This window comes from Eleutherodactylus coqui, chromosome 12 (assembly GCF_035609145.1).
Source record: "Eleutherodactylus coqui strain aEleCoq1 chromosome 12, aEleCoq1.hap1, whole genome shotgun sequence".
NCBI classification, from domain to species: Eukaryota; Metazoa; Chordata; class Amphibia; order Anura; family Eleutherodactylidae; genus Eleutherodactylus; species Eleutherodactylus coqui.
This window is the reverse complement of record NC_089848.1, coordinates 45,167,883-45,187,226: the sequence shown is the minus strand read 5'-3', so window position 1 is coordinate 45,187,226 and position 19,344 is coordinate 45,167,883. Positions and strand designations below refer to the sequence as shown.

Below are 19,344 nucleotides of genomic sequence, written 5' to 3'. Positions count from 1 at the left end.
AGAGAGTGGGAGAGATTCAGTTATGCGATCACTCGCAGGTCTTCGGCTGTGGATATCCGCAAGCGGAATTCGACCAGTTTGTGTGAACCTGACCTTTTACAAGCAAAGATATGACCTTGCCCTGCATATGAATATCAGCAGGTGTAGTAAATTTTTCAGATACATTCTGTTATATGTACTTAGTTTGCCTAAAGAGGTTCTGTCCTTAAAAGAAAAAAAAATCCTATACTTACCTAATCCCCCCTCCTCCATCAGTCTTCTTGCTTCATCTTCTTCCCATCGATCTTCTGGCTCCTGTAGTCCTCTGGGTCACCTCACCTCCAGCCGGCCGTATCCTCTTCCTCCTGTTATGGAGCATCCATTCTGGGTAGTCTCATTCCTGCAGGTCAGTGGGCTGCCTAGATACTGCATGTACAGTATTGGCAATAGCCCGGCATAGGATTCAGCATTCCCTGCTAGGCAGTGAACACTACGTCCCTAGTGACCGAGTACACTGCCCTGCAGGGAGCAGAATGCTGGCAATGTACACAGAAAGAAGAGGATCCGGCCGGCTGAAGGTGAGGTGACCCGGAGGACAGGAGGAGCCAGGAGAAGATTGTTGAGGAAAAGATGCGGTAAGAAGACTGATGAAGGAGGAATACTGTAAGTAAGTATAGAATTTTTTTTCTACTGACAGAACCCCTTTAACTTAGATAATCACTCTCCTCGGACTCCACCACAAATATTCATGGTTATGTAGGTGAAGGGCACAAGTACGGCGACCCTCACGGACATCACCAAAATGTCAAACTGCGACATTGTAATGTCCACAATGGACCAAGATCTACGTGTACTCTATCACAAAAACCAGGGAAACCCAACATACAGGAGTGAGTGCGCTCCGCCTAATCAACATCAGTTGGAGGACCCTGCCTTAAAAGCAAGGTAATTGTCAAACTAGGGGACCTAGCTTCTAAATGGAGGGCAGGGAAAATTATGTAGCAGATAGAAATGCTTACACAGCTAGGCAAAGGTCCCTAATTGACAGGAATCAACTGTCACACAAAGCACTACAGAACGGACATGGTTCAGGTTTCCAACCACCATCGAACGGAGGAAACAGACAGGACAAGGATCAGGTGTCCAACCGCCATTGGACAAGGGGAACACACAGGACAGACCAGATATAGACGAAACTGATATAGACAAAAAGGTCTGCATTGCATGCGTGCATATGGGAGAATAACCAGCGTCCATGTAGAGGCTGGCCCTGAATAAATACAGTCCATTACAGCTGATTGGTTGGCAATGGGAAACGCCTCCCCCTACACCCAATCAGTCCATGTACCACAGCAAATATTGAAGCGAGGAGGAGGAGAAGAGAACATTAAACACTGAGGGATTCCTGAGAGACGACATCTAAGGGTCTCCTGCAGCAACCATTAAACACTCCCCAGTACTGAATGACAAGGTGCTTGCGCTGAAGGTATAATCATTTGAACTTGGGCTGATGTCATGATGCCACCTTGACTGCACTTCCTGATTGCAGCCGGCAGGTTGCGATACTCTCCATTATGTTCCCCCATATATAGCCACCTGTCAGCTGATCCTATTTGGGTTTCGAAGACCTTCTACCACTTCAAATAGTCTGCCACTAGTCTCACTTCTGCCAGTGAGGGCAGACTATTCTTACTTGATTTACATTGATGTGTGTACTACACCTCCTAGCTGGCATTATATTGTACGCACACGGGTCTCAGACTATTGCTCAGATTTTTGGGTCTGATCAGATATTCTGTTTTTCGTGCAGCTTGGTTGCAGATTGCTTATTAAAACCTGATTATAAATTATGCAAATTAGTGGTGAAGATGGATGATGCTTGTAAGGAGCTCAGACAAGCACAGCATATTTTGGTTTCGCCCAATATCTGCTGTTCGGGCTGCAGCCGCTACTGAGATAATAAATGACTGGTAATTATCATAAAATCATACCTATAAATTGCCAGCAGTGCAAGCTATGTGGATCAGATTTAAATAGTCGGGGCGAGGGCTGTGTCCACGGGAGCTTACAATCTATCAGGGGTTGGAGTCCAGCTACTTTTCTTTTAATATGGTAGTATACGGACTTATTATGATATTGATCTATCCTATTAACGGACTTCTTAGCATTTGCTGACCCTAATTACTTGTCTTGGAAAATCTATTGTGATCCCTACGAGGGGGCGATCTGCTATAGTGCATACTCTGTAGGTTGGAACCATGTATAGAACCGATAATATGAATGGTAGTAATACATAATGCCTGTGTGGGACATTAGCTACTAAGAAGAGGAGTTGCGACATGTCCCTGCAGCACTATTAAACTAGGTTATTCTAGTGATAGGGAGCCGGGTGACCCAGAGGTGTCTCCCTCAGAAATCAGTGTGCATCACGAAAATCCGACTTTTCAGAGTCCAATGTGCACGCTCTTCTACAAAAGTCTATGGGACTTCAGAGGGTGACAGCGCTGGATTGTGGGAGCGGGTGGGTATAAAAATAAAATGCCTCACCCGCTCCCTGTCACGTTCCCTAATAAAACTTAGTTTATGGTGCCATGGGGATGTGACCCGTTACCTTTAGGCCAGTTTCACACAGGGTACAAAATCGCGTGACTCTCTCACGATGGGACAGCGCTACAAAACACGTATGTAAAGCGCATGGTTTCCTATGAGTTCCTTCACATTAGTGATGTTTTGTCTGCTGCTATCTTGCAATTTATGATGTTTTTAGCTCATGTTTCCCTATGGAGCCTTCATTTTTGTTGCATCACGCAAATTTCAAAAAAAGGAATACTTACCTAAAAGGCTCAGGCCGGGTCCTCCCGCTGCTTTCTGGAGCTCTGCCACATGTCCTAGAGTCCTCAGCCGTCCACAACCCCTGCCCAGATGTCCTATTAGGGTATATGGGCATTGCAGAAGCTGGGGGGTGGTGTCCTGCTATCATGAACCCCTGTATGAGCAAGAATGGAGAGCCCATCTGCATTTCATTGACTGCTAGTCATTAGATTGACCAGCCTCTAATATTCTATTACTCCTGCAGCTGGTAAAATGTACATCCAGGAGCAGCGTCCTCCAGACAGGCAGGGGTTGGTTAGAGAAGTTGGACCAAAGGAGATTGGCCGCATAGAACGGCTGACATCAATGGGCTAAAAGCGGTTTGCAATGGCAGCAGTATTCCTTAAATGACCTTCCCTTACGTCTTTGCTACATTGTATCGGAAAGGCTCTAGCAGTAATTTGTTGCTCGTGAAAAAGACCTTAATTCTAAGTACATTGGTGGACCGAAGGCCGCCTATTATGATCTATTTTAATTTTGCTGCTATTACTGCTTGTATGCAGCCATAATCTACTTTGTTACAGAGGAGCGCGGTCTCGGAGGTCTGTGAGCAACAATCTGGTTTCATCTGCCAAATGAAATTATGATGCACAGTGATACAGCCCTGCTATGTAATGCCAACAACTCCTCCGACGGGCTAGGCGGTGTTCCCATCTGCACGGGGGGCTCTGACCCAACGTTCCAGGTGAAGTAGCGCGGCATTCTGCGCTGTTTTGTGCGGTAATCTACTGAAGCGGATGCCAGAATTGAAAAAAACACATTACAGTAAATGGAGTTTGGCATCTCCCGTTTTTTCAGACGTTTGGCTTCCGGGATGGAACACATAAGTGATGGTGTGAACCCGGCCTTACTTGTGTTCCTTTTTAGATGGAATGATTGTCCAATGCCTAAGCGCCTGACAGTCGTCTTGATAATTATCAATCCTGTGCTTTCGCACCACATCACCAATTGCAGTGATGGGGTGCGTTAAAACTGCAGTCGGACACGTTTTTGAACACAGCATTTTACAGCTTTTTGGAATGTCTGTGTGAGAGTAGCCTTAGGGACTGAAATGTCTGCGCGGACTACTTCCGTCCCGTGTGAAAGCTCCTAACTTTGCTCCAAAAATGGAGCTGAAACACTGTAAGCCCTAACACAGTCTGAACAAGCTCTTAGTGAGGTTGGCACAATGGGGACAGCAGGTGGCGCTATTGTTTCATCGGACCTGGAATATCTGGGGAGGGGAAATTTTTTTTATATATATATATATATATATATATAATTTTTTTTTTTTTTTTTTTTTAATGGAAATATAATTTTTTTCCGTTATCACAGACTGGAATTAACTATAAACAATATTCCTTGTGGGATAATTCTTACCTGTATGAAGTACATCATAGCCAACTTACTAAAAATGACTGTCCTAGTCTTTAACCCATGGCTCTCCACAGAATCCTGCAGCGGGTCCCTCCTTTCCCAGGGACATAATGCCTAAAAATCAGAATTTACTTATCTGTCCGGACACTGCGGATCTGCCCTCCGTCGCGACCAGATCTTCTTTCTCCGCCCTGGCGGATGTGCGTGTGCATTCGCCATGTACTCGCAATTTTCCCGCACACGCAATCCGCGCCTCAGGAGAAAATGATTTCCGCAGGTATTTAATTACCTGCGGGTGTCCAATGCATCCCTATGGGGCATGGATCTCGCGTGCGGGTGACCTGCTGCGGATCGGTCCTCGTGGACATGAGGCCTTGGCATGAGTAATAATTTGAGGCTTCTGGTTTGCAAATTCAGATTCAAGTCTACAAATAACGTTTCAATCCCGATCCTATGTCCCAGTGCTTCGCCCGCTGCGGTTACCGTTTAATGTGATTAAAGTTTAGGAACAGACTTGTAGATGACCTTTTCTGTAACTTTCATGCAGTTTGTTGTGTTTTTTTGTTCACTCTTGGTTTCCTGTTTTGTCTTCCAGCTGTGCTTGCTGATCGCCTTCCTCTGCGTGAGATTCTCCAACTGGACAGACTATAGTGCTTTCCACTATTTTGAAGTTGTCACAATTTGCTTCATGATACTAATAATCGTCCTTTACGTGGTGAACTTGTTCCGGATTTACAGAATGTGTACTTGTGTATCGTGGCCTCTATTGGTAGGTCAATCTCAAAAAGCAAACTCCATTTTAGATTCCATGAGTAAAAATGATTTAACCTTAAAATGACTGACCTCAGCTGGTAAAACTGCGCGGCGTACGTCTAGACGGCCGGCCTTTCTTGTATCCAATTATTTATATCACATTCACATTTTTGTTGCATTCGCTGTCGTTTTAGGAGTTGTTGCACTACGGCATTTGTACCTTCCTGTTATTCGTCGGCTCCATTGTGGCTGCTGTGAAAAGTTATGGCTTAAGTGGATTAGTAGCTGGATCGGTAAGATAATAATTCACCTATCTGTCTCGTACTCAATACTATCTGTAACACCCGCCTCCGGATTCCGCCGCAAATACCGCCCATAGCATGCTATTGAAAAAACCGCTTTTTCCTGCACACGAGCTGAAATTAAGTGCGATGTATATTTTTTTTTTCCCCACTTGTGGTGGAAAAATCGCAGCATGCTCTATTTTTAAGTGGATTCCGCATGGACTGCTTCCAATTAAAAAAAAAATACCAGAATTACTAGTTCTTTTTCCCACTATACCTCTCAAAACCAACTAAAAAAAGAGATCAGAAAGTCACATGCACCCCGATTTGGCATCTATGAATGTAATAACTCATCCCACAAAAATCACATAACTTTTTTCCAACTTTTGTCTATGGAGCTATGTCACTGAATATGGCGGTGCAAGAGAGAAAAATTCTGTGAAATCCACTTTTATTGTGCAAAAGTAGTAAAAAAAATATATATTTTTTTTTAACACAAACATAAATCTGGTATTGCCACAATCATACTGGCCAGATGAGTAAGCAAATTCATTCGCTTCTCGTTCGTCTTTCAGTTTCTGCATGTAGAAAACCAAACCAGGAAACGGGCAGACGATCACTTATGAATGACTGCCTACTTACTGTGAATGGAGGTGGCCAGCGTGATGCCCGGCCCTCTGGATCGCCATTCACTAGTGATGCTTGTTCTTGTGTAAAAGCACAGGAGTGATCAGCACTGGGACGACCGATCTTTTATATGCGCCTATATTGGCATTTTGGGTCCACTTCTTGAAATGACCATACATTCAGAAAGCTGTTGGTATCCTGTGTGTGTTTTTTTGTTTTTTTTTCATTTTTTGTTTTTGAAGCTTGGTTATAAAGTTACCATGTCTATTATGACTAAATACAATTATTGATAGGAGTAAATTGAAGTCTCCAGTCATTTAGTAAGATTACAAGGTCCAGAGCTTTGTTATTTTGTACCTTACGACAAAAAGAGATCATTAATGTAGGGACTCGAATCACCCCAAAAATAAGTTGGCGTGAAGTGAACGTGAGTCTTCATAGTTGTATCTTTTTTTTTTTTTTTTAAATTTGATGGTACATTTTTAAACAAATGTAAACTTATAAGTAAAGGCCCATTTACACACAAAGATGATCACTCAAAATTAGTCCAGATGATAGGATGATTGACCGTTTTAGCAATCGTTTTGCATAAGCTACTAATGGGCACTAATGCCCGTTAGCAGCTTATTACTTCATTTGCATGTAAATGAACCTCACGAGCTGTATGCAGAGAACAGGAAGTGGTCTGTTCTCTGCATACAGCTTTCTTGTTCTGCCGCGGAGCTGCAAGCTGGATACAGTGTAATTAGCTGCTCCCGTGGAGAACACAGCGTGTGGTCCCTGCTATCAGCTCTCCGGCTGAATGATGAATTTTATGTTCTCTTGAAAATCATCGTTCAGCTGAAATGTGAACGATGCTAGCATTTACACGCAACGATTATCGCTCAAAGCACATAATTTGAGCGAGTTTTCAGCGACAATTGTTGCATGTAAATGGGGCTTAAGTTTGAACTACAGCGTTCTCAGCAGGAATGAATGGAATAATGGACTATAATGGGGTCCGTTTAGTTTCCACTCAGCTGCCTGGCTTTTGGACAGAAGAAAAAGCTCTGCATGCAGCACTTTTTCTTCCAGTATTTTTAGCGGAATCTCAGACTTAAGGTTCCAACGCAGATGTGAAACCGGCCTAACATCTAGTGTCAAAAACGTTACATCTCAATATGTCAGCTTTGGAATTGTGCCACACATCACACCTCAGCCAGGTGATCATCATACGTGCCTTGGTGTCTGAATGTTTACTAAGGCAGGACTTGCGCAGGCTTGCAACCCTGGATCGTTTTCTGATGATACATTCCCTTTTAAATTCATACTGGTAAATATGTCTGGCCCAGTATCAAGGCTTATTACTTTGGCAATTAGGTCTAAAATTGGATTGAGTACCTGGAAATTACTTAATTTCCTGGTTTGCTTGCACAGATGCACATTAAATGACTATCCCTTCTGTTCGTTGGATCTGGATGAGGTTTTATTCTTGTGTGTAGGGATAACATAATGGTTTATATCATAGTTAGATTTTTCATAGCCCGCTCCGCAGTGTCCTCAGAATGCATCAGTTGTGTGTTGCGTGCTTTCTACATTTAGGAGTTTAATCTCTTAGTGACCACCCTATCGTGTTTTTACGTTCTACCATTGCAGGACGTGTATGGAGGGAGATAGCGCTGCCCCCCACACTCCCAAGGTGAGATCTGGAGAGCCGTGCGGGTGTCATGGCAGCCGGGGTCCTTCTGAAAGGCCCCAGGGCGGTCATGGCAGAATGCCTATCAAGCCATCCCCGTGCCTGTCAGAATGCAGTATGATGTAATGCTGTGGCATTACATCATACTGCATAAGCGATCTAAGCATCTCTAGTTGTGGTCCCCCTGGAGACTAAAAGAAAAAGTTAAAAATAAGAACAATAAAGTTTTATTAATTATTTTTTAAAAAAGTTGAAGTTAAAAAAAACCCTTGTGCCATATTTACAATAAAAATCTAAATAATAAGACAAAAATACATATTTGTTATCGCTGCATCCGTAAAAGTTCGATCTATCAAAGTAATGCATTACTTACCGCGCACGGTGAGCGTTATCTCAAAAAAAAAAAAAAAACTGCCAGAAATGTGCTTTTTTTTTTGGTCACTCTGTTGCTAAGAAAAAATATAATAAAAACGATCAAAAAGTCATTTGTATTCCAAAATGGTACCAACGGAAACTACAGGACGTACCGCACAAAATGAGCCCTCGCACAACTATATCGACAGGGGGGGGGGGGTAGTTATTGTGCGCAGAAAAAATATATAAGTAGTAGAGCAAAAAAAAAAAACTATACAAGTTTGGTATCGTAGTAATCGTACCGACCCATAGAATAAAGTTATGTCATTTTTGTTGCTGTTTGTGCGCCGTAGAAACAAGACGGACTGAAAGATGGCGGAATGTTTTTTGTTTTTTTTTCATTTTACTCCACTTAGTATTTTTAAAAAGTTTTTCAGTACATTATATGGTACTGTAAATAGCACCATTGAAAAATACAACTCGTCCCGCAAAAAACAGCCCTCATACAGCGACGTCGATGGATGAATAAAGGAGTTATAATTTTTTAAGTGGGAGGGGGGGATCGAAAATGGAAAAAAGCAAAAAAGTGTGGTCACTAAGGGGTTAAAAGACTTGGGACTGCGCGCCTATCTGGTCATACTTTCCGACCAATGATCAGCAGTCTTGTAAATGTACGTATATCATTTCTATTTTTTTTTTTTTGCCCTTCAGACCTTCGGCTTCATCGCCTCGTTCCTCTGTATCTTGGGCATGGTGCTATCCTATAAGGTGACGTTTGTAACTCAGTCCAGCGGTAAGTTAAGTTTACAAATTTTTATCTTTTCTCTCCAAAAGATTTGTCGTTTTTCAGTCATATTTTTTGTCACTTTTTGGATTTGCTTCTCAGGTAGTGATAGTGAAACTGTTGCTTCGTTAATGCATATTTTTACAACATGATGGGTGCGAATTCTGAGAAGCTATTTCAAAAGTGACACCAATATGGCGGCTGCATCCATCACCTTCCACAACTAAATAGAAAATGTCAATATTTCCGTAAATAAAGCGGTTATAAAACTTGGGCTGCTGCTCCTAACTTCCAATCTTCTAATAAATATCCTGTTCTTCTCGGCCTTCAGTTGAGTAACAAGTCATTCCGGAGCCGAAGACCCGCGCTATCGGCTCCCTTCACAGCGCACTCTTGTATTCGACGCAGGCTCCATCCCAACTTTGCGTCATCTACTGTGATGGAACCAGAGAGTTTCATACACTTTCTGTCCGTCCGGCTCTTGGGACGGTGCTTTTCTATACCGTTTAATAGACTCAAATGGCTTGTGTGAAGGCCACATAAACCAGGACCCTTAAACATAAAACCGTGTTCATTTGTTTAGTGCTTTATTATGCAGTGGCACTAAATTTTATTTGCAGAATCCGAGCGGGGAACCCGCTAATCAAGCCGCCTATGGAAAAGCATGGGTGTCCGCAAATGGATTATAGCATGCGGATTTGTTTTGCAGACCTTTTGGTCTGGAAACCAAATCGCAGCATGCTCTATTTTTGTGCGGCTCCCACATGGACAGCTTCCATTGAAGTCAATGGAAGCCGTCCGATCTGCAGCATACCTGCAGCTGACATTGCGGATGTGCCACGGATCCTGCGGAAAAGCAGATTTATGAGAAAAAAAATCTGTACTGCACATGCGTGACGGTGAGCCGTGGGACCATGCACCGTACAACGAACCCGGAAGTGGAGAGGTCCGCGCAGATGCCGCCAGAATAATACAGGTACACAGGGCTCACCGGCTGCGGGCAGGGCTGGATTCTGTGCAGGATTCCCCACACGGATTCCGACCTGCCCCTGGGACATTGGGCCTAAGGGTGGTACCACATCTGAGTCAGAATTTCGAGCCAGAGTTTCCATCCCAGATCCAACTGCAAATTACCAGAAGAAAAAGCGCTGCATGCAGTGATTGATTTATTTTTTCTTTCACCGGGCAGCTGGGTGGAAAGTGTCAGGACCCCATTTTAGTAAATAGGGTCTGCTCAGCGCTGTTTGGTTCCATTCAGAGATGGAACCGTTTGGCCGCGGGGATTCCCCATTCCTGCTTCCTGAACGGAACAAGAAAGAGGAATCCTCAGCGCAGGTGTGAAAGCAGCCTTTACAGGTTTACCAAATGGATCAACTACAAAACAAGGCTTTGGGCAGCTGCATGTGAATATACGAAGGCCCGGGCACATTGGGCACGTTGGATGTCTTAGCAGTTACTTTGTTTTACCTGAATTTCATGTCAGCAGCGGATTAAAGCTTTTTATACTCTATATAAATTAAACCTGTCATCTGCTCAGCGACTATAAAACCACCTATACTAATAAAACAATGAAAGCGCACTTTTTCAAAGTTGTAGCTTAAAAATCCTGATCGAATCCTATGTATAAAAAAAAAAACGGTTTCATCATTTCTTGCGCAGTATGCCAATTCCCAGCAAGCGGTTCAGTGGGTGAGCCAGACCATCTCTGCGGGCCTAAGTATGTTCTTTAATGCCGTCCCTCTTTGCCAGTGTGCCGTGGAAGCTGTAGTGTATCTTGAGCATGTGCTGGAAGATTCCGTTCCAGCGCATGAGCCGTTCCTCTAGCCCTTTTTTGGGCAGACTCCTTACACTCAACAGGGTCTGCATCGGTCCGGGAAACATGAAATTTCCTACTGCTTCCACAATACAATAACGGGGGGAAGATGAGATACACTTCAACGCAGAGACTACGTTCATCCGAATGAGCCCTTACAGCTATGATTTATTCAGAATTATTATTTTTTTCTATTGGCATTTAGGCCTCCTTCCCATGGACGGATTGCCGCCACGTAATACGCGGTGAAAATACGCCGCGTTGCCTGCAGCTATTAGATTCTATTGAACCTAATAGCTCAATGCTCACGGTGCGGAATTCCATCGCGGAATTCTGCACCGTGAAATCACCCGACCTCACCTGCGGCATGTTCCATTGTAGTCAATGGAAGCCGTCCGCTCACGCTATCTTCCACTGTAGCACAGCGGAAGATAGCGTGAAATTGCCTCTCCGCCCACCGCCGCCGCGTCATATGAAGCTGTGGGCGTGTCTTGTGACGTGGCCGGCGTGTCACATGACGCTGCGGCACGTCACGCTGAAGCGTCATGCGGGACCCAGGACGCCGGATCCGCTGGTAAGTATGGGGTCTCTGGGGGGGGGCGCGTCACGGCCGTGTGCAGCCGGCCTTAGGGAGAACATGCATGATCAGGTCATAATGGTTACAGAAAATCATGGTCACTTAATACACGTTACAATATCAACGTAAGCTTTCCAGTTTATTGCTTTCTGTGTATAAAGCATTAGCTTGCCCATGCATATACCTTCCATTTCTTATTTCTCCCATTATCCCCACTCCCATGGCCTCCAACAATCTGAATACCATATTATAGAAACAGTGGCCCGCTGCCTCATGTTATATGGCCTGCGGCGTGCTGATGACGCTCACCACTGCGGCGATTACCAGTTGGGGTGCTGCAGCTTCCTGCTGGTAATCATGCTGCTAGCCCTGATCCCGGCGCACACTGACGTCAGTGTGCAGCCGGGATCCTTCTCCCCTGAGTCCCCTGCTCTTCAGTTCCGCAGGAGAGGATTCAGGGAGGAAGCGTGTTGGGCGCACACACTGACGTCAGTGAGCATCCGGGCTCAGCGCGAACAGAGGGGGAGCGGCGCTGCGAGCAAGGAGGAGGTAAGTATATGGGTTGGGGGGCTTATTACTGAGGGAGGGGGCTTAGGGGGCGGCTTATTATTACCGAGGGGGCTTAGTATTATTACCGAGGGGGGGGGGGCTTAGTATTATTACCGAGGGGGTTGGGGGGGGGGGGCTTATTATTACTGAGGGGAGGGGGGCTTATTACTGAGGGGGGTTAATCTTATTACTGAGGGGGGGTTAATGTTGCTACGGGGGTATTACTGCTGGGTTAATATTACTAATTGGGCCACTGTGGGGGTCGTTATTTTTACTGGGGCCACTATCAGGGTCACTATTAGGGCTCATTCACACAGGCGTAATCATATTTCGGTCGCACAATTACGCTGTGTATTTGCGCAATCGAAAATCGCATTTGCCTGTATATTTGGGCACGCAAAAAAGAACGCAGATGGGCCAACTGAAATGGTGTACAAAATGCAGTGAATACACAGGTTTCCTGCGCATTCAACACGTATTTGCGCAGCCTATTTACTTCAATGGCCTATTGGGGTGCGTAGTACGTAAAAAATAGGTCATGCTGTGTGAAAATATCCATCATGTGAATGAACTCACTGAAATCAATGGCCTCTATTCACCGCATATTATGTACGCAAATACGCTTGTGTGAACAGGCCCTTACTGTACTGTCTTACAATCGGCCCTTTGAAGGTCACCATAAACCCGATGTGGCCCTCGGTAAAAATGAGTTTGACACCCCTGATCTAGGACAGGCTTGTAGCCTAGCCGGGCCATTTGGGGTTCTGTGGTTTGTCAGACCCATATATTGCCCCATGAATTATCCTAAAGTATGTTTCCCTCCATCTTTCATTTGACACCGCCGGCCTCACAGAAGACCAACTCTCAATTATTCCTTCGGGTAACTCTGGATCTTGGAGCTCTTGTGCCCATTTTTCGAATAAGTTAGACTTGCTCTTCATCCCCCATCCTTCTCTAAATTTGGTATACAATTTTGAAATTGAGTGTTTATATGAGTAATCTTTTTACAAAGGTATCTGTTGGGTTAAGTTTAATCAGAAATTTTAACAAAACAACTTTAAAAAAGTGCACTTCATTGTTTTACGATATTGGTCCCAGTTTCTCGGACCAATATTGCCCTCACCCATGTAAATACGGCCTTGGGCCTTATTCACATGACCGTATATATGCAGCTATTCAGCCACGTCAAAAAAGCTCCTATAGACTTCTATGGAAGTGGGGGGGGGGGGGGGGGAGGAAGTGTAGCTGCATCCAAAGCTTGGAAAGAAGACATCTGGCTCTGTTTAACCATTAGTAGTCATTGTGAGGATTTCTGCCAATCAATGGATTTCTGCGCTGCAGCGCATATATTTTTTTTTGGCGATACACAGTAGCCACCAGCAGAAAAGTGGGTCAAGAGGGGTGTCGTCTCTCCTTAAGGAGAGCACCCAAAAAGTGTGTGGAGACACCTAGAGGGTGAGATAGTTGAGGGGGGGGGGGCAACCCAGAAGGGTTATGAGAATACACCTGAGAGGTGAGTGAGGAGACTTATAAGGCCATGCATGCTCCTCTGGGTAATTCATGCAAATAAGGAAGATGGAACAATACCTCTGCAGCGCCACCTATTGGATGGCAGCATTCCTTCAAATCAACGTATGACTTTTTAACAAGTCTGTAAAACAATGATAGGGAATAGGAAACCAAGCAAGAAAACCATACATAGACAGCTGTGAGAGACGACACACCTCTTGACCCACATCACAGGGCTATCACCAGCCAAGCCAGAAACCTACTGCACACCGATGAGGGGCAAACACCCCAAAACAGCTGTCTGTGTATGGTATTCTGGCTTGGTTTCCTATTCTCAATCATTGTTTTACAGACTTGTTAAAGAGTCATACATTAAAGAATGCTGCCCTCCAATAGGTGGCGCTGCAGAGGTATTGTTCCATCTTCCTTATTTGCAATGGCAGAAAATCCGCAGCTAAAGTTTGAGCCTCAATTGCGGAAATTCTTCATTAACGCAATTTTTTACGGCGCGTACAGCCAAACACATAAACTCATACGGTTGTGTGAAAGAGGCCTTAAGCTCATCATTTTATCATACCTCCCTGGATCCATTACCACTTTAACTAAATTATTGCTGATATTACATGATTAGATGTTGTTAGAGAAGTTAAAGGGTATTTTGTTCCTGACACGTCTTTAATGATCTTTTCCAGCAACTACATTATGACTAACTGGTCAGCAGAAGATTCCAGAAATGAAGTGAGAATGGAAAAACCCTGTACATATACCTGTATCCGAGCACAGTTTGCACTGAGATCCCTTCAGTAGTCAGCCTACACCGACTATATTTGATGCACAGCTATGGAATATACAGATATCTGAGGCAGCTAATTTGTGGCAATGAATTATGTAATACACCGCTATCCTTGCGTTGCAGCACATTCTGTAGATGGACATTAGAGTAAACTGCATTTTTACTGCCATTTATGTGCTGAAATCGCTCTTGAAATGTGAATGCTGAAGGAAAAACTGTCAATGTGATTGTGTTGATCTGTAATTTTCATTCATATAACTTATATAATGAGGCATGGGGCAGCGATCCCCAACCGCTGCTGCAATCTGTCAGAGCATGCTGAGAGTTGTATATTGCAACAGTCGGACATTAGGGGTCGCAGCTATAGATGGTGATTTGGGTTGCTGTATTTCCTTTTAGCATACCAGATTACTTTTGAATAGTAAGTGCCTTTCTTGAAGATTAATTGGTAGATTGAAATACTTGTCGCTATCAAGAATCTTAATGGGCATCGTTCAGCGTCCCTGCAGATACTAAAGCAATAGCACAGCAGCGCTGCTGACATGGGGACAGGCTTCACCTACCCACTTCTATTCGGGCTACTTCAGGAGCCCCAAAATTAGTCTATGAAACCATAACGTGCCGTATGGAAATGATGCTAGAGCTTTCCATTGTTGGATGGTCCTGGGCATTTTGTGCATTTAATGATGAGCCCCTCCCCCTGGCTCTTGATTGACGGCTCAAGCATGACATTAGGAGCCAATCAAGAGCCAGAGAGAAGAGGTTGACTATTGCTTGATACAGAAAGCCCAGGACCCCTATCCAAGTATTTTACAGCGCGTTGGACCACTTTAGTGCCATGTAAAGTGTCAGCATCCCTGAAAGATGCCCTTTAAATAGGGGTTGTACCAGAATAGAGGCGATCAGTCTGATCGCCACCGATCCTGAGAGCAGGGATTCTGTGTCCCGCCTTCTGCTCATTAGGCTTGCTGCAAACCAACCCCAGTGAGGAGTAGATTAAGTGGAGCTGTGGTCGCACATACATGGTGCCATTCCATTATTTTTCAGTATGACTGCCCTGAGATAGTTGTGTGCTTGTACTCTGCTATTTTCATCGGCCCCATTGAAATGAATGGAGTGGCAGCCGAGCATGCTCTACTCAATCTGACATCACAGCATGTAGGTGCGGAGAGCCCGCAGTGACAAGGAGGTGGAGACACAGTACTCCGTTCTCCAGATCAGTGGCAAGACCCCCACCAATCAGACTTAATGCTTATCATATGATGAGTCTATTCTGGTACAACCTCTGCAAGGAGCCAGTGAATAATAAAACTTGCTGCCCTGAGTTTTTGTAGTTTATGTTCCGTTATTTTTAAAGCTTTATCGGTTGTCCAAAAAAAAATAATTCGCAAAACTGTAATTACCCAAAGTTCTAGACAATGCTACAGGCAGGAATAGAAAGTATTCTGTTACTCTGTTACTTTTTCTTGTTAAGGGCCCTTTACACGGTCTGATAAATCGTCCAGATTCCCATAACTAGCGGGAATCTGAAGGATTATCGCTTGGAGTAAATGCGTGCCCCAACTGAATGAACGACGAACAAGAAGCGAACAGATTCTCGTTTTTCAGTTTGTGCACACAGAAAACTGAATGATGGGACGGCCCATGGAAACGGGCAGCCTGTCGCTTCTAAACGACTGCTTGCTTACTGTGAATGGAGGCGGGCTGTAACGATCCTCGGCCGCTCCGCCTGCATTCAGTGTGATGATCGTTCCTGTGTAAAAGCTCAGGAATGATTATTGCTGGGACGACCTGTCGGGCATCTGTGCCTGACAGGTCGTCTTGTGTTCAAGGGCCCTGAGTCTTGAACAAACTCTTTAGAAGCAGTTGATAAACATGTATACTCTGATTTATGTAATGGTATGATTTTTTTATTTTATTTTATGAAGCTGTATATAATTGAAAAAAATAAGTATAAAAACAAGGTTTCTAAATATGAAATGATTGGTCGCTTTTGTGGTGATAATTTTATGAAACTATCATTATATAACAAAAAAAAACTATAACCAAAAAAACAGCAGTGTAAATAATATAGAGTATTACTGGGGTATATACTGCATTTCTTTGGCCCTTACAGGACTTTACAATCTGTGCTGTAGTTCACTGAAACAACTTATTCTGTGAACAGAGAGGACTTGGCAAGGTTCAGTCCCGGGCACTAAAGGACCAAGCATTCCCTTTTACAATTTTTTAGTACCGTGTTTTCCCAAAAAGAAGACCTTGCCTTATATATAAGGCACAGGATCTTCTTTTCGGGGGATGCCTTATACTAACCTGCAGGATACTGTGCAGTTGTTGGCACCAACAGAACATCTCTTGCTGGTAATGGGATTTGAAGCAAGAGATTGCTCTGATTGGTTGAGTCACGGCACTCGAGAGCCAATCAGAGCAATGTCTTGCTGGAGCCAATCAGAGCCAGCGCCTGATGCACCAATCACAGCCATTGAATGAGTCCCTCTGTATCAACTGTCTAGAAAGGCTTTACTGAAACGTATATATGCGATATCCACGGCACCGTCATTCACCAGCAGGGACCCACTAAATAGTTTGTCCTGAAGTTGGCTAATGGGCTTGTACAATTTGATCAAAATGTATCACAGAACCTCATGTTTATAAATGTTGCCTCCATGAATGTTATGTCAGCAGTTACATCATCCAAATCCATTAGTGCATGATGGTTCATGAATGAGTGTGGCCGGTACTATTTCTTCAAGTCTGCTGCAATTGCCAGCCCACATCCTCCTCTTAGTGGTCAAATTAGGGCGGCTTCACACAGAGGTGTTTGACACAGAGAATAAAACCCATTGATTCGTTGATTTCAATAGGTTTGTTCACCTTTCCATATCTTGTGCATGCATTTTGTTTGCGCAAAAAAAAAAATAGAACATGTTCTATTTTTCTATGTATTTGTGCATCAAATGCCCCAAAGAAGTTTTTTTCTTACTTGTTGCCCTGCAGCATCGGATGGAGCACACAACTCCCACCCACATTGTCTAACTCACTATGGTAAATGCAGGACTGCAACAGAAGTAATACATGTACACTGCATGAGTTATTAATGGTCCCTAGAAAAACCTTTAGGGTACGACCATTAGAGGCAGAACTGTGGATTATTCATAGTGGTGAAACCCTCACTAAGGCCTCATGTCCATGGGGAAAATCAGGCCCGCCACGGATTCTTCATCGCGGACGGATCTTCTTTCTTCAGCCCCGGCGGATGTGCTCGGCAGGCCGGCAGCATGCCGCGCACTCCATATTATTTTTGAACTCCTGCTATCCCACACTCCCGTGCTGGAGAGCAGGAATTCAGCTGCAAGTGTGCCGAGAATCCAGACGGCTTCCATAGGCTTCAATAGAAGCCTGCGGGAGCCCCGCATTAAAATGGAGCATGCCGCAGGTGTTTTCCCGCACACGCAATCCACGCCTCAAGGGAAAATGACATCCGCAGGTATTTAATTACCTGTGGGTGTCCAATGCATCCCTATGGGGCGCGGATCACGCGTGTGGGTGACCCGCTGAGGATCTGTCCCCGTGGACATGAGGCCTAAATGGTACGATTTCTGTTGCAGATTTTAATACAGGAACGATGCTGATTTCAGGCCAATTTGCAGATTTCTTTTTTTCAGTGAGGCCAGTTTCACAGAGGCGATCTCAACCTCACAGCTTCGTTCCTGCGATTTTTGAGAGTCAACAATGATTTTTTTTGTGTGTGTGTGTGAAAAATCGTGCATCGCGTCACTATTGCCTATGATAAAATCGCGCAATTTTATCACAAAGTTAATAAGAGTTTCTAATGGTTAAAAATGAATTGCATCACACAAAAATCGCAAGTTTGTGCGATGTGATAAACAAGGAGGCTCCATCGGGAAACATGGGTGCTAAAAAAAAAAATAGCACATCGCAGAAAGATACAGCAGGCCGCAAATTTTTTTTTCTCACAACATCGCATCAGTGAAAACATCGATTCTCAGGCGCAAGTCGGATCAGACAGCACACTCGCGTCATGTCTGGGTGGTGTCCAGTGTGCTGAATACGGCACATTTCCACATGCTATTCTCGTCTGAAAATCATACAAGAGTAGGACGTGCTGCAATTTTATTTTTAAACTTTTTTTTTTTCACTATTTGTCCAAGTTTAAAAAAAAAAAAAAAAAAAAGCCCTCCACACCCATTGAAATGAATAGGTGCTATTTCTGTCAGATTACGTCTGTCCAATTTTCGGACTGAAAAATCAATGTGTGTGTACCCCAAGTGGATGACATTTTTTAAAACTCTCATCCACACCGCTCGTACAGTAAAAACTACCCGCATTTACATTGTGTGGCCGTATTCTTAAAGGCTATTTGAATTAATAGAGATGAGCGAGCACCCAAATGCTCGGGTCCGTGTTATTCGAGTCCAGCTTTTCGTAAAATTCGAGAGCTCTACTTGAGTAACGAACCCCATTGACTACAATGGGAGACTCGAGCATTTTTGTATGTGGGACACCAGGTGCCGAGGTTTTTTTTTTTTTTTTCTTTTTTCCTTGGTTCGTTTTCTTTCTCTCCTCCCTCCTCCCCTATCACTGGGTTTACGTGTCCGACGATCGCCATCCTGTGATGTACGGCACCCAGGGGCAGACAGCAGAGTTGACTTATTTGCAGCTGCCTGGATCCTGCACCCGTACAAGAGGGAGCCCAAATCGAACCCTGCACAGCCTTGCACATCCTGACCCACTTTGCTGCCACCACTGACTATTTCTGACAGGTAGGTGAGCCACCTCAGTTTCCACCAGCCGATACACAACACACTTGGGGGTTATCAATCGCTTAAAGCGTTCAAGGATGACTAAATAAAGTTTAAAGCTTTATTCTAAAAAGGGTTAACAGTGCTTATGTAAAAATATATATGAAAGGAGATATTTGCAAAAGGGTAAGAAGCAAATAAAGACACACAAAACAGTAGGGTAATCGCAAATACCAGTCTATGAAGTTAATTCAGTAACCACTACTGAGCTGGGATCTTTGACGACCCATAATCCCTATGTCAGTGGAGGGAAATCGCAGCCAGCAAGTCTGGAGGATGCATACTGGAGGGGAAGGGAGACAATGGGATGTCCTGCAAATGGATCATTTCATTATCACTACTACAACAGGGCTTCCTTGTTGCAGCCAAAAGGAGCAAATGAAATCAAAGGCCCCTATAGCATTTCTTTGGACTTTTTGATGTGCTCTGTAACCTGTTCAGGGAGGTGGAGTAATAACCTGTGATGATCACCTGTGGGAAGTTTGAATGGAACTTGTATTTTATCAGTTCATGGAGCAGAAAATACGAATAGTAGGAAATTGAAACTACAGGAGATGGAAGCAGCCACTTTTTTTGGTACAAACCTCTACATGTGCC

At 44.1% G+C, this 19,344-nt stretch overlaps 1 protein-coding gene across 1 annotated transcript in view; it reads left to right on the top strand.

Moving 5' to 3' along the window:
- Positions 1-15,904, top strand: part of CMTM7 (CKLF like MARVEL transmembrane domain containing 7) — a 46,726-nt gene extending 30,822 nt beyond the window's left edge. Inside the window, exons 2-5 of the mRNA XM_066584634.1 lie at positions 4,802-4,975; positions 5,154-5,252; positions 8,611-8,692; positions 13,824-15,904. Of these exons, the coding sequence (XP_066440731.1) occupies positions 4,802-4,975; positions 5,154-5,252; positions 8,611-8,692; positions 13,824-13,837 (369 nt within the window). The 3' untranslated portion in view covers positions 13,838-15,904. The remainder of the gene's footprint in view (positions 1-4,801; positions 4,976-5,153; positions 5,253-8,610; positions 8,693-13,823) is intronic.
- Positions 15,905-19,344: the final 3,440 nt, after the last annotated feature.